General features: G+C 52.7%; 5 protein-coding genes across 5 annotated transcripts; 3 read left to right on the top strand and 2 right to left on the bottom strand.

Moving 5' to 3' along the window:
- Positions 1-1,158: 1,158 nt before the first annotated feature.
- AYO20_07197 (hypothetical protein) lies at positions 1,159-3,500 on the top strand (the record flags this gene model as incomplete). Its single annotated transcript, XM_022645484.1, has 2 exons — positions 1,159-2,588; positions 2,636-3,500. The coding sequence occupies 2 exons, from the start codon at positions 1,159-1,161 to the stop codon at positions 3,498-3,500; spliced, it is 2,295 nt and encodes a 764-aa protein (XP_022498523.1).
- A 424-nt stretch (positions 3,501-3,924) lies between these two features.
- AYO20_07196 (YjeF family domain-containing protein) lies at positions 3,925-6,054 on the top strand (the record flags this gene model as incomplete). The annotated part of the gene is made up of 2 exons (XM_022645483.1): positions 3,925-4,039; positions 4,088-6,054. The coding sequence occupies 2 exons, from the start codon at positions 3,925-3,927 to the stop codon at positions 6,052-6,054; spliced, it is 2,082 nt and encodes a 693-aa protein (XP_022498522.1).
- Positions 6,055-6,913: 859 nt separating this feature from the next.
- AYO20_07195 (hypothetical protein) lies at positions 6,914-7,552 on the bottom strand (the record flags this gene model as incomplete). The annotated part of the gene is made up of 1 exon (XM_022645482.1): positions 6,914-7,552. The coding sequence occupies one exon, from the start codon at positions 7,550-7,552 to the stop codon at positions 6,914-6,916; it is 639 nt and encodes a 212-aa protein (XP_022498521.1).
- A 1,396-nt stretch (positions 7,553-8,948) lies between these two features.
- On the top strand, positions 8,949-10,844 carry AYO20_07194 (hypothetical protein; the record flags this gene model as incomplete). Its single annotated transcript, XM_022645481.1, has 1 exon — positions 8,949-10,844. The coding sequence occupies one exon, from the start codon at positions 8,949-8,951 to the stop codon at positions 10,842-10,844; it is 1,896 nt and encodes a 631-aa protein (XP_022498520.1).
- A 390-nt stretch (positions 10,845-11,234) lies between these two features.
- On the bottom strand, positions 11,235-14,425 carry AYO20_07193 (hypothetical protein; the record flags this gene model as incomplete). Its single annotated transcript, XM_022645480.1, has 3 exons — positions 11,235-12,941; positions 13,572-14,147; positions 14,252-14,425. 3 exons carry the CDS (start codon positions 14,423-14,425, stop codon positions 11,235-11,237), a joined length of 2,457 nt encoding a protein of 818 aa, XP_022498519.1.
- Positions 14,426-14,690: the final 265 nt, after the last annotated feature.

The raw sequence follows: 14,690 nt of genomic DNA, 5'->3' as shown, positions 1-14,690 counted from the left end.
TCCTTATATCTATTCCTATTTCCATTCCTCTTCCCAGTTTCTGATGTCTTCGCGGCAGAAAGGGTAGGGTAGTGGGCATCTAGCGACTGAGTCATTGGTAGCCATCTAGTCCCCACTCAGCATGGGTGGAGGTTCATCACACAAGTACCGAGCACTTGTACTTTGTACAAGTCCAGCCTTCTGGGCGTCATCCGTTAGTCTCTCCCACGATGATGACAAGGGCTTTCCTCGTGCATGGTTCCTACGAGTACCGACTACTGTGGTTCATCACTTGCTGACCCGGTTCGCTGGGTAGAGTAACCTTGTACTTGTAGGTACGATCAAATGTGGGAAAGGGTTCTTTTGCTTACTTTACCTACGTACGTGGTCAGCCATAACTACTCGTGCTTTGCCTTGCCCTCATTGGCCATTTGCTCCGCATCGGGCTAGCTCGTACTAATTACCCTTATATTATTGGTTGATTTGAAGTTGCTCTTTATTGGATGCTAGGTGGCTTTCCTCCTGAATGGGACGTGCTCTGGGACAAGTACGAGGTACGTCCTGAGCCATCAATCGTCTCTCTAGGTTTGTAAAACACTAACGGGAGGATGTATGTGAAGGGGCTTGCGCGCACAGAATGAAGAATGGAACACATAATCGTATGTTGAGAGAGGGTTACCGTTGCTCTTGAGTATGGACGGTATGCTCCGTTAGAGCTGTGAGGCGTGCAGTGAGAGGCAAGGGAACGTGAATGCATGGACAGTTATACTTGGTATACCAAGAACGTTTTACTACATGTACTCGATATGGCGGAGCAACGATGAAAGGCATGTGAAGCGGATATAAAAGCGAAGGCCGGGGTTAAATATCCACGTGACCGTCGAGCACGCTTCCCGCATCTTTCTCCGCCAAGCCTCTGCAGAAACGCGACCCGCAACCCGCTGACTGCGACTCGCGAATCAATCACGCGTTGTCCCTTCATCGGCTTCGCAACAATGTACCCGTGTAGAGTGCTCCTTCCACACGTACAGTGTCAATGACATCCCCTTGTCTTCTATATTGTGTACAATCCTTGGCCGCTCTCCCTCCTTGCTTTTCATGCAACTCTGCTCTTCGAGCCGCATCCTGCGTTCGCCGGCCCGTGCCTTGAGATCTCCAAAGTCCTTTGTCAATGCTATCATGCTTGCCCGGGCAGCTGACAGACATGCATCCTCGGCATCCAACGAGAAAAAGCAGTCTCCCCTGCCGTTCAGTTCCTCCGCCGCCAATGCCCCCCGAGAGCCATCGGCGGGCCTATTGAAGCGGAAGTTGGATCGATCCTTGAGCACCTCGAGCAATCTGAGCTCTCTCCATCAGCAACCATGGGCCGATGAAAACACCCCTCCCAGCTTCGTTGACCTCACCGATAACGACGAAGGACAGCACGACGTGCGATACCCCAACCTTCGTCCTATAGATGCCGTCTCTTATCCTTCACTACCGCCAATTCCAAAGGGTTCTCCAGTTGCGCCTGCAAGTAGCGCCGAAGTTCCATGGTCGTCCTCCCCCGTGCATCATTACGAAAACCCGGCTGCCCAAAGAGCGCTAAGAGATATACCGGAACCACGGCCGGCTGGCCCCAATAAGAAAAGAGCACTTCCCGCGTCATTTACGTCTCAGGTCCCAGGTGCATCCCGGGATGGAGAAAGCACAGTACAGGGCGAGCGTTCCGGCAGATTCGATAGCTTTACGTCAAAACACTTCCAGAATGCGAGCAGCCGGGACAAAGCATCGCTAGCGATGTCGGATATGTTACAGAAGTCGACATTTGCCCGTCATCGAACAAATACCTCACTTTCCAGGTCATCCTCTGACCGCACGGCTCTGTCGACGACCCCCAAGCCAACTGAAACTGGTCCTGCGGCGTTTGACAGAGTGTCGGAACCTTTCTTGAGTGACGAGCAAAAGGCTGTAGTGAAGGCAGTCATGGATGAAGGGAAGAGCGTCTTCTTCACCGGGTCTGCTGGTACTGGAAAATCGGTTCTTATGAGGGCAATAATTTCCAAGTTGAAGCACAAGTACCGGAAGGACCCTGATCGCATCGCAGTCACAGCTTCGACCGGCTTAGCATCGTGCATCTTGGAAGGACAGACGCTGCATAGTTGGTCCGGAATCGGGTTGGGAAAAGAACCTGCGCCTGAACTAGTCAAGAAGATCAAACGCAATCAGAAATCAAGACAGAAATGGCTCCGAACCAAGGTTCTAATCATTGACGAAGTGTCCATGGTTGACGGTCAACTTTTTGACAAACTCGAACAAGTGGCACGCACTATTCGAAACAATGGCCGACCATTCGGTGGTATTCAGTTGGTTGTCACTGGCGACTTTTTTCAGCTTCCTCCTGTACCTGACAAGAATACTTCAGCCAAATTTGTCTTTGAGGCAGTGACGTGGAACACCTGTATCCAACATACCATCTTGTTGACCCATGTCTTTCGTCAGAAGGACGAACAATTCGCAAGGATGCTCAACGAAATGCGTCTGGGCAAGATGAGTCCTGCCACTATTCGAGAGTTCAAGTCACTTTCGAGGCCCCTGGATTTTCGTGATGAGCTCGAGGCAACTGAGCTGTAAGATTTCCCCTCCGATGGCATACCAGCCAGCTAACACTGCATAGATACCCTCGTCGCGAGGAAGTGGAAAACGCCAACCAGAATCGTATGCGAAAACTGTCTGGTCAAATGATGACTTTCACCGCCGTTGACTCGGGCACCGCTGAACCTAACACGCGAAAGGCGTTGCTGAATAACTTTATCGCTCCTGAGATACTGGAGCTGAAGAAAGGGGCGCAGGTTATGCTGATCAAGAACATTGATCAGCAACTCGTCAATGGATCCCTTGGAATTGTCCAGTCCTTCATGGATGAAGGCACGTTCTTCACCTACAAGGATGACGAACCTACATTTCTCCTAGCACACGAGCCTGATGACGGAGAAGATGAGAGCGACATAAAGGCGGCACGTGAGAAGATCCGCGAAGCTAGGTTGAAGAACTCGACCACGGGTGGCGAGCCTAGAATGCTGTGGCCCATGGTGAGATTCAACCTGCCTGATGGGACGTCGAGGAGTATGCTTTGCTCGCCGGATGAGTGGAAGACCGAATCCCAGAATGGCGAAGTTCTTGCGAAACGAGTTCAAGTGCCTCTCATCCTAGCTTGGGCGTTGTCCATTCACAAAGCTCAAGGTCAGACACTCAGCCGAGTCAAGGTGGACCTCGGGAAAGTTTTCGAGAAAGGCCAAGCCTATGTCGCATTGAGCCGAGCAAGGACAAAGGAAGGCTTGCAGGTACTTCGATTCGACGAGCGGAAAGTCATGGTTCATCAGAAGGTGTTGCAGTTTTATTCCAAGCTATCCGGTCATGAGACACTGGAGAAGAAGGAAGTCAAGAAAGTCCTGGCCGAGGAGGATGACTTCGGAGACGACTATACCTTGGAGGAAATGCTCGAGGCCGAGAAGCAAATGCTGAAGGCGGGCGCGATGTAGCGACATGGATCAGTCTATGTGGACTGGCGCCTGCATGTGGGGAGCGTGCTGAGAACATCTTATTGAGACTCCAAGGAGCACCAAAGTGACATGAACTAGTCTGTCAGATATCAAATATGAAACACAGTCTATGATGAACTCGGCTGGTAGTGAGTGCCTTGGGTTCAGCCCTGAATGGTCGTGTGCACCGATGACGAAAGAGGAAACTTCAAACTTTATCGACTTTTCCCGCGAAGCCAGGAACCAAGTTGAATTGACTTGACCAAGTCGCTCTCACCCAGCACTCATTCTTGATCCCTTGCGGGTTGAACTTGAAAATCTCCTCGGAATTTTTACTCATCTCGTCTCGACCTCATCTCGAGCAGCATGAACATATAGAAACCGTTTGCCCCTGTATATCTGCCACACTCGCTCCTCATTCACCATGGCGTCCGACTTTGTTGGCTACACCATTCTGGTCACGCTACAGAATCCCCCGCAGGCTCAGATACAGGGCGTCGTGGCCGACGTCGTCAATCAAAAGCTCATCCTTCAGAATGGTAGGCTCCTTTCTCCGTTCCAGCTCACATTGCTAACCTGGTATGTAGTACTCCTTTGGAATGGCCAACGACTCGCATCCTATGCCATTGACTCCTCCGCTATTGCAGATCTGGAAGTGTCCCCTTCGCAACCGACCCTCATTGAAGAGGAGGAATTGCCTACACCAGTCGCCTCTGCTCAACCGCAGATTCCCAAAATCCCCCGAGTCCTTCAACAGCAGCAGCAAAATGCACCCGCCTTCGTCGACCCCGCCATCATAAGCTACACGAAACCGCCGGCCAAACTTGGGCTATTACCAGCAGTCGTTCAGCAGCCGCAGCCAGTGTCTCCGATCATGATCGCCGACGGGATCGTGAGCAACCCGCCGGCGCACAGAGCACGGAACGGCAACGTAGGCTATAGCTCTGTGTCCAGTATCGCCACGGCAGTCCCCAGGAAGACGGAGAAAAGAAACACACCTGCCAGTGCCACCCTTACAGAGCCGTTTGATGCATTGAATCTGGAGAGCAACGTTGCTGCTGCTGCTAAGCCAGCACCAGTGGCAACAAGCGAAAAGAAGGCACAATACACACCGTCACAAACGGGGCCGGGGATTATTGACATGAAGGATGTCAACCATGGTCCGCTCAAGGGTCAGAAGAAAGCAGGAAAAGGTAAAGGTTGGCGACAGACTCCATTTATCGAGGAGGTACCACGACAGCCCAGAAAGAAAGCCCAGAGGGGTCGGAAAGCCGTGGACGAGATCAACGGTTGGGCTACAGAAGATGCCACAGACATCCAAGATATGGGCGACTTTGACTTCGAAACCAATCTTTCCAAATTTGACAAGCGACGAGTCTTTGACGATATCCGGCAAGCAGACACCACCGCGGAAGCCGACCGACTAGTGAGCTTCAATCGTAGAGCACGGCCTGGTACCAACGGAGGCCGAAACCTGCACTTCACCGAAAATGTTCTGGACAAGCCAGATGGAAAGGACAAAGATCGATGGAAGAGTGAAGCTGGGGAAACTGAAGACGAGTCATTGGGGGGAGAGGGTCATTACAGCAGCGGGCGAGGCTCCAAGAGGGCTGGCTCTCGTAAGCCCCTTGGTTCAAGGAAGGGCAGTGTCATACCTCCACACCTTGACCGAACAGAATCGCCACGTCCTCTGGGTCGAATGCAGACCTCATCGCCCCTCAATGGGTCCGTGTCCGGCAACCGTGGTAGCTTCAAACTTCTCAACAACAAACCGTGCCATTGTCTCTCACCACTGCAGATGCTCGAAATAGAGCAACTCTGCACTTCAGAACTGGGCCTCACGGAAGACATGCTGTCGGAGAATGCCGGACGGAGTATAGCCATGGCGTTGCTCAAGATCCCCGACGTCAGAAGTGTGCTGTTCCTAGTGGGCAATCACAAGTCTGGTGCTAGAGCCATCGCCGCAGCCAGGCATCTGCGGAATAGAAGGCTGCGAGTGACCATTGTCATCCTTGGGGGTGAGCGTGAAGAACTGCTCCTGGAGGTGATGAGGAAACAACTCGGCATTTACAAGAAGGGACAAGGGTACGTGGATCGCTGGGATGAATATCAGACCAAAGCTAGCGCAGGCGGCCCTACCCCCGACGTGATTGTTGATGCTCTGCTTGGAGTGCACGTCACATTTGAAGAGCTACGGACGGACGACCAAGCCACTGTCCTGGAGATGATCCGCTGGGCCAATCGCAGCTCTCTCGTCCTCTCCATCGATGTGCCAAGCGGGTTATCTGCCACGTCGGGGCTGTTGACGGAAGTTGATGGACAGCCACTGGTTATGAACAGTACGCACATCGTCAGTCTAGGGGCGCCGAAGACGGGCTTGCTCTATGGAATGTCCCATGATGGAGTCACAGAGCCTACCTGGCAGGTGTGGGTAGCAGATATCGGCATCACAGCAGCGGCGTGGCAGAAGCATGGATCTCGAAGAAAACACGGAACCGACTTTGGCACGGAATGGGTGATCGCCGTCAAGTACGTCTCGGGCTTACCAGCTTGACTTGATACGGAGTGACGGAGTCCGTTTTTCCATTGAAAAAGGGGGTGCTGAAGAAGTTATTTCTTGTCTGGAATTATTTTTGCTGCTGCGTTCAAGCGATCGATTCACCGAACAAAAAGCATTACATATACGAAGACCTTTCAGCCATGGGGTGCAAGGATCTGGTTCTGGTTGCAGTTGCTTTTGCAGTTGCTTTTGTTACCATACTTACATACCTCTCGCTGGGTACATAGCCAGTCGTCTCCCGGAAAAATTGATACCCTTTCTTTCTCACGTACTTCGTCACTGTGAACTGAGCAGATTTATCAATCGATCAATCAGTCGATCATTCTCTGTTGGGTTTTGGATTGGCGACTCATTAATGGATAGAGAATCGCGAAAACGAGAAGAAGACCGCGTCGAGTATACGCTTGGAACAGCCTTGTAGGGGGAAGTGGACGAGGGAATACATTCATATGTATATAGATAGAAAGATAGGTACACACAACGGAACAAGGGACGAGGCGAGACAAGAGGTGGAAATGTCATATGCAACCCTCCAACACCTATCGTTGCCAGGAGTCTGGTAGACCTAGTGGTCGCCTTTGTTCGGGGATCAGACGACACCAGCCTGCCTTGTATACTAGCAGATTCCGGACCGATTTCTTGATTCTCATTATTGTGACCCTTCTCCCCGTACAGCGTATAGCGTATAGCGTATAGCGTACTCTCCTTCTCTTTCACGACTTTTTCTCCTGCTAGAGAACCAACGGTTGCATGAAACCCAACCAAACGAGGACGAAACCCGAACGCTCCAAAAACCCAGACAAATTGAGCAGCAGCAGCAGCGCCGATTCCAGACACCAAAAACTTCGTTACATCACGACGTGGATGGATACCCCATGTCCTTCATCCCTTGGTACCACATCTCCTTGAACCGACCATGGGCTGTCCTGTGCGACTTGTCCGTCGTGGCGCGGATGTAGTAGCTCAGCATGACGTTGCACCTCAACTCGTTGGTTTCGTAAAAGTTGACCACCCAGCCCTTGCCGTCGCTCGCGTCCAACGCTTTGACGTCGCGTGGCTCGGCGATCCGGATGGTGAACCGACCGTAAATGGTCACGCCTGAGCCTGGGTTGGTGAGCGCCTCCATGCCGTCCTTGGTGCGTCGGATCGCGCTGTAATATGTCAGGTCTGTGCTGTAGCCCGGAATCACGTTGAGCTTGTCCGTGATGGCGTAATGCTGGAAGTCCTCGGCCGCATAGTCGGCGTCGAGGTCGACCTTGAAATCCTTGCACATTGCCTTGTGGTCGACGGCTTTGGGATCCGAGGCGGGAATGTTGACCACCTTGTTGACAAGCGGATTCAGCTGGGCCATCAGGATCGGATCCGTGCACATCTTGAGCGCCAGTTCGTAGCCGGCGTCGAGTACATCTTGTGGAGACTTTCCCTCTGGCGGAGCGGGCAGGACCAGATCGGTAATCCAGCCAGACTTGAAGGATGTTTGCATGAAAGCCATGATTCGATCAACGATTCAATCTTCAACTGCACGAATCTGTATGGTATCCCGTAGAATGCCCGCAGGACAGGACTCTGTATGCAGTGAGGTAATAATATAGCCGTCCCCAATGCAAGTCTGGACCGAGCAAGCGGAGCCCGAACCACCACAAACAAATCAGGCGAGATCGGAATGCCACCAAGTGTTTGCGCCGGGTTGTCCGTACAACCATCTGTCGCCCTCGCAGGCTGCGGATATTAGTACGACACAGGTAGACAAAGACCAAGGATGAACTGCAACGAGAACTGCAGTACACGAGTGTCGTCGTCGTGCGGGATTTCAGTCAAGTTGAGGTGATGAAGTAACAGTAAGCGTCGGAGGACCGATGAAAAGTAGTGGCAGCCCCCAAAGAAATCATCGACCACAGATCGACCAACCGACTTTAGCCCCTCCAGGATGAATACGAGTCTGAGGAGCGTAGTTGACTAGGCCTCGTTGAGACAAAGGGACATGGTATAGGTAGGCAAGCAGAAGAAGGCAGGAGGATGCCGTAAGTAATGTTCCGTGCCTAGTTCATTATCAGCGTGATTACCAGCATGAATACCACCAGCTGGTGCCAACTTCTCGAAGCAGGTTACGGCTGTCAAGCTGGTGTGGGTTGTGGGCTTTTGGGCTTTCAGCCGCAGATGGAGCCGCGGAGACTTGGAAGCAGAACCGAAGTGCTTATGTCTCTTTATTATCTCGGCTCGTCGTTGGTTAGGCCAAGCAAAGTTAGCATTGGGGGGCGTAAAAGTGAGATGGGAGTGGGATGGAAAAGTGAAGTTGTGAGACGAACGACAAGCTGCGAGATTCACCACCACAGCGCAGCGCAGCTCAGCTCAGCGCAGTCTCGACCATCTTCCTTCATCCTTCTCTCTATCACCACTTCGTCTTTGTCTTCGAATCTACTTCCCTCACGTTTCCTCTCCCGCTGCCTCCCCTTCATGAGGCTATTACATATTGATGTGGACTAACATTTCTCTACTTCACTACTATTGCTGCTACCGCCAACGGTCAGTCACCCAACTGCGTACCGCAGCTATCGGTGCCTTACAACGCCAAACAATGACTTCTTTGACTGCCTTACACAAGGCTTTCCCCCGCAAACCAACAAGGCAGATGGCTCTTCGGTTTCCTCTTTCACTCGAGAGTCGCGTCTTTGTTTGTTTGCTTGCTTGAATTTGTTGTCGAGACACAGCTGCCTATCCTACACTGCCCTAGTTGCGCGCCCCTGGGTTGATCCTCCGACTACTTATATCTCAAGAACGCCCACCACCAGCATGGGAGGGCATACCATTGCATCATCGTTGGCAAGTCATCAAAGTCAGCACAAGACTCAAATCAACATTGGCTCTGCCAACTCGGCCATTGGCACAAAATGACTCCAAACACAACCGAAAAACTTCCCTTGACATTCGGCATTGAGATTGAACACGTCTTTGGTATCAACAAAGATGCCGTCGAGACGAACCCAGCCTTCACATGGATGTTTCCACAGTACTGTACCATTCGCCCAGACTCTCCTAATCCCCCGGATTTCGATCCAACGTCGGACACGTATAGAAGCTTTCTGCAAGCGGTCAGTATTCTACGAAGTAGGGGCGCGAGGCTCAGAGTTGAGCTCGAGCCAGGAATGGAGGATGCAACCTTCGAGGGGTTTTCTCAATGGACCATGGGGCAAGACAGATCGGTGAGATTGCCCAGTGACGTCGACGAGCTTCGCAAGTGGTCCGGGGGAACGATCAAAACCTGGAGGGGTTGGGAATTCGTAGGGTTGGAGCTCATTTCTCCTGCCCTCAAGGTTCCTGAGTACGACTCCAATGGCAGCTTTCAACCCCATGGGCTCACTGACGTCTCAACCTACCTCAGACTCCTGACGGAAACCCGACCCGAGGGTACACCTTACTTCTTCTTGTCTGACCCAGAAGCTGCCGGAATTCACGTCCATATAGGTCTGCAACCTCAGCCTGAGGGTCAGATGGGCATCCCCTTGAACTTTCTGCGCCACCTCGCCTTCATCTGCCTCGCTTTTGAGGATACCATAACATTATTCCACCACCCTCAACGCCATGCAATCAGTCAGACTTATTCGCGTGGCTATATCGGTAGCAACCGCTTCTTGGGAAGGCTTTCCGATACGTTTCCTAGGCATACATGCACTAAGGGACCCGTGTTCTCGCCTGAAGATGCGTTCCTTCGGATTTTCCGAGCCACCGAAAATGAAGAACTGGTCGAGTTACTAACAACGATACCCTCCGGAAACCCTGGGCACTACCGGTACTTGGTTCGCGAATGCTTTGTCAACTTCTGCAATTGCTTCGATTTCGGCCACGCGGATGACAAGCGGACTGTCGAGTTCCGACAGCACCATGGTACGCTGGAGTTTGAAGACATTTCCCAGTGGGTGTTTTTGGTCAGTAGCCTGGCACGAGCCGCTGAGCGAAAGGCGAACGAGGTATCTCCACCCGATGGCACTTGGCCACCGTCATTTGCGCACAAAATTCTCTCTGCGAGTTCGGGTACGGTAGCCCAGCCGCTGAGAACTGGAGTTTTGGATACTCCTACTAACGCACTTTGGCAGGATACTCTGTCGAACCCCGATACTCGGGCTGATGTCCTTCGGGAGGCTTCCAAGTACGAGAGTTTGTTCCAAATCGATAAGAAGAGATCGCTCAAGGAGCTCTTTGATCTGCTGGAGCTACCTATTGCGCATCGTAGGTACTGGTACCAGCGAGCCAAGAAATTCTGGGCCGAATGGTATGTGGGCTGGCAAGGCACAGGGACATGCTTGGGTGACTACTGCCCACATGAAGGCTTGAGGGACAACGAGGGTTGGGCCCCTGGTGAATTGGCTGTTCCACCCTGGGATGTCGCTGATCCCCATCCTTCTGGTGCCTCCTCATCTGCTCCAGTTGTCAGATCTGCTGATCAACCCACAGATGTTGAGATGTCCTATGGGATTCCTCTCGTATCGACTTCTGCCCCTACCGCAGAAGCTCCATCGGCATCGCACGCTTCTCGCCCGAATATCATGACCATCTCGAACGTCATGAACTACCCGGCACCCCCCATGAACGACCTTCTACCGCCCCTGAATTACCCTCTAACCCCTATGAACTATCCGGCACTTCCCTTGAACTACCCTGCCCCTCCCATGAACAACCCCCTACCCCCACTGAACAATCTAGCACTCCCCCATGAACCCCCCTCCCAACCCCCTGAACATCCTTCCATTCCCCATGGACTTCCCTCCACTCACCTTGGTTTGGCGTGAAGAGCCCTTGAACCCCCCTCCAGGTCCCATGGGCTACCCTGAACCTCCCAGCGAGGACCCCGAACTCCCTTGAGCTTGTGCGACATGACGCGCCTCAGGGGCAAAAGGTAGATCGGCGTGACAAAAAGGCGAGTTTGCTGATACAGAATACGCAGATTGGGGCGTAGGAAGGAGAATTTGGGCTTTCAGAGGAAGAAGAGCTTGATGAGGTGTGTGGCTTGGCTCGGCTGGATATCTGATCAAAATCGACAAAGTAGGTCAAGGTAGATCAAGATGGGTTAACACGGATTGTTTCGGATTAGCGCATTGATTCCTGGCATTTCGAGTCAAGTAAGTAAGTCGATTCTGTATATCCTGGGCGTTCCCACGTAGAAGAGAACACCGTAGAGATCACCACGAATCAAAATTTCCAAAGCCGCCTCCTCCGCCTTTTGTCTTTTTCCGCACGGGCTGCTCCGGCTCGTCGTCAATGACCTCGACGATCTCGTCCTCGTCATTGTCCTGGCCGTGCCTCGACAGTGACGCCTTGAGGTATTTCCCGACCTGTCCGGCCCCGCCGCCGGATTCCACGGTGCCGTCGTCACGTATCCTCTTACCGGTCCACGTGGTGCGGTCCTCGTCCACACCGAGACTCCCTGGGTCTGTTACCGCGGCTTTCCGGTCCGACTTCTCCTTCTCGCTCCGCTCGGCCTGGTTCTTCTGCTTCCAGAACTCGTCAAACGGGTCGATCAGCACCGTGGCCTCGACGATCTTGATCTCCTCGGTGGGCCGGTCGGTGCTGTCCACGGGGGCGTTTTCCAGCCGCTTGAGCGTCTCCATCGAGTCGCCTCCGTCCTCGGCGTCCTCGGCGACACGTCCAAAGATGGTGTGTTTGTGGTCCAGGTGGCTGGCGGGCCGGTAGGTGATGAAGAACTGCGAACTGTTGGTGTTCTTGCCCTTGTTCGCCATGCTCAGCACGCCTCGCTTGTCGTGCTTGAGCGGGCCTTCGAGCTCGTCGTTGAAGTTTTTGCCCCAGATGCTGGTCCCGCCCCTGCCGCTCCCCGTCGGATCGCCCGACTGGATCATGAAGTTGCGGATGTTGCGGTGGAAAATGATGCCGTCGTAATATCCCTTTTGCGCCAGCTTGACAAAGTTCCACACCGCTTTCGGCGCATATTCGGGGTTGAGTTCTAATGTCAGGGGCCCGAGGGTGGTGGTTAACCGGACGTAGCCCTTGTGTTTGACGCGTCGGGGTTTAAGGATATATTCTTCGTCTGTCATTGTTGCGAGCGCGTTTGACGTGTGCGGTGTGAGACCAGTGGAGGTGAAAGACGCGGCGGCCTGACCGGTTGTGTGCCGCGTTGCATTGTAGGGTATTGTTTTGGACGACTGGGATGTTGAGCTGGTCTTATTGACCGAGTTGATCGACGTTGCCGCCGATAAGGATTTACTGTTCTGTCCGGCAGCATTTGCTCGCTCGGCTCTGGCTTTCGCAACCGCTTCTTTCGCTTTCATGATCTTTAGATCCGCAGCACTACCCAAGCTTGCGGTATTGATCGACGCTTCCTCTTTGGGAATTCCCGAATCTTCGCCATCTTTCAGGTACTTGAACGAGGTGAGGTTGCGTGACTCCAGGTTCTGCGGATCTTGCAGGGTGATCAAATCTTTCCTGGTGAACTCCTCGTCCGAGACCAAATCGCGCCACATCTTGGGTTTTATATTCAGCCGCTCGACCGTGTCATACGCGAAGACATTGGCCGATTCTCCGTGGCGCACCGCGACGATGTGCGTGTTGTCCGTGAAGACCTTGAACGTGACGGGGTCGACATACTCGTCGCTGTCGTTCTTCGCAAAGTTCAGCTTTATGAGATCTTGCTGCTTCAAGGGCTTTCCGTTCGTCGGGTTCGTGTCGTGTTTCAGCAGCCACCGTAGGATGTTCTCATGGTCGAATATGATGCCTTCGGCGGTGCAGACAGGCGTGGTGAAGGGCTGCAGACTCAGCGCGCAAAAGTTGAAGGGTAGCCGTTTGAAGGCGGCGTGGTGGGAGGTGTCAGCGCGCACACCAGCGCCGGCGCTGGCTGAGTAGGCATCGGACGAGGCCCATTCGGAGTGAGTGATCTGGTGTGAGGGTTTGTTAGTGGACAACCAAAAGCACCGTGGAATTGCGGAGGGTCGCGCTCATACGTAGAGTTTGTCGGTTCCTGGAAAAGCTCGTCAGCAGGCTGAGTCGAGCAAGGGGAGGCGATCTGACCTTTTCCCATGTTCTGTCTTCTTTCTCATAAACAATCGCAAGGTTAGAGCGGAGTTGTTGGAAGGTCGTACATTTTTGGAATTTGGCGGAGTCGAGGCTGCGCTGCGGAGAAATAAAAATGTCGTCGCCTCCAACCACGAAACCTCGAAATCGCATGACAACCGCTCTGCCTATTGGCCCACAGCCGCGCCCTCTTATAAGCTTTGGGAACAGAGTCAAGGGATTGTTCAACACAATTATCTTTATTCTAGTCTATCATTCTTTTGTCTAGATTTATCGTCTCCACCTCGACTGCAAAGATCTTGCAGGAGTATAAAAGGGCACTATCTCGGGATACCCAGGTATCTGAGATAGTCCGCTGGCCCAGGAGTCTTCCAGATGTCTTTTTCAGCTTCAATGGCCACCCACACAAGTCCCAGCATCGCCGCAGAGTTCGCACCCGCTCCTCTCTCAAGGCCACTGTGCCGACGAGGAATCAGGCACATCCACTCTCTCACCAGGATCACATTGTAATCGGTGCCCCCACCGGCTTCTGCGTGGCTGTGACGAACTCTTGCGACAAGTTTTCCGTAGGCTTGGATAAGGGTATTTGCATCACAGTGCGTTGGCAACCGAAGAACAAAGTGTTTGTGAGGCACGGTCGGGATATCATCCGTGATGTTAACTGTCGACTCAGCCACGTTTGGAAAGAGCTGGAATCCCAACTCTTGCTCATCGGGATACGGCCAGAATTGTAGATGCTTATGCCCCTGACTAGACCCAGACTCGAAGCCACAGTTGTATATCATCATATACCGCTGCTTGAAGTGTTGCAAGATTGCCCAGGCGGCCGACAAGTCGCTGAAATCAAGGTCATCGGACTGAGGGGCAAAATGCCTCGTAATGACCAGCAGACTCGGTCTGTAAACACTGAATTTGTTCAAGATCAGAAGATGCGATGGCCCGACCTCAGAAAGGATCTCTTCCGGCTTGGGATTGAGAAAGGGATTGTGCCCCTTTCCTGTCTTGCGTTCAGGCGCATCTGATGGCGTGATCGGCTTGCGGCGCAGGTGTGGCACAAATCGAAAACTGAGCTGCGGTCGTCAGATCACCAGCAGCTTTGGGAGAGGAAGTCTCGCATGGCTTGCTAGTTTCTGTTTTGTTGTCCAGCCGAGGCCGAGCCATGTCACCGACTTACTTTGAACCCCTGGTCCTCCACGGTCTCGGCCGTCGAAGGCTCATAGATCAGGTGTCCTTTGGCCACTTGATCGTCGAATTTGGCAAGTGATTGTGCTTCAAGGTCTTGTGGGAGTTCTGAGGAGGTTGATAGCCCAGTGTCCCCTCCATTTTCTTTATGGCTGTCTTTGTCCATTCTTGGGTCTTCTTTCTGTTTGGTTTATACAGAGAAATAATGTTCATCTCAATGGGACTGAATACAGAAGACGCCAAGAATGCTTCGCCGTATAAAAATGACTATTCCCAATGTGGACAAGTCTTGGAGCTTCCCTGCAGGTCATTCGAGGCCATTTTATTTTTTTGGTCTGCGTCCGCATTGAGTCTGCCACTTTGCTCCCTGCACTTGTACCACCTTTCCATCTTTGCGCGCTGCAGGTTTGGGATTTCTCTTCCTTCGTTTC

The sequence above is a fragment of the Fonsecaea nubica genome, assembly GCF_001646965.1.
Source record: "Fonsecaea nubica strain CBS 269.64 chromosome Unknown Scaff49, whole genome shotgun sequence".
NCBI classification, from domain to species: domain Eukaryota; kingdom Fungi; phylum Ascomycota; class Eurotiomycetes; order Chaetothyriales; family Herpotrichiellaceae; genus Fonsecaea; species Fonsecaea nubica.
The sequence above is the reverse complement of the archived record's forward strand: the minus strand, read 5'-3'. Positions and strand labels throughout refer to the sequence as shown.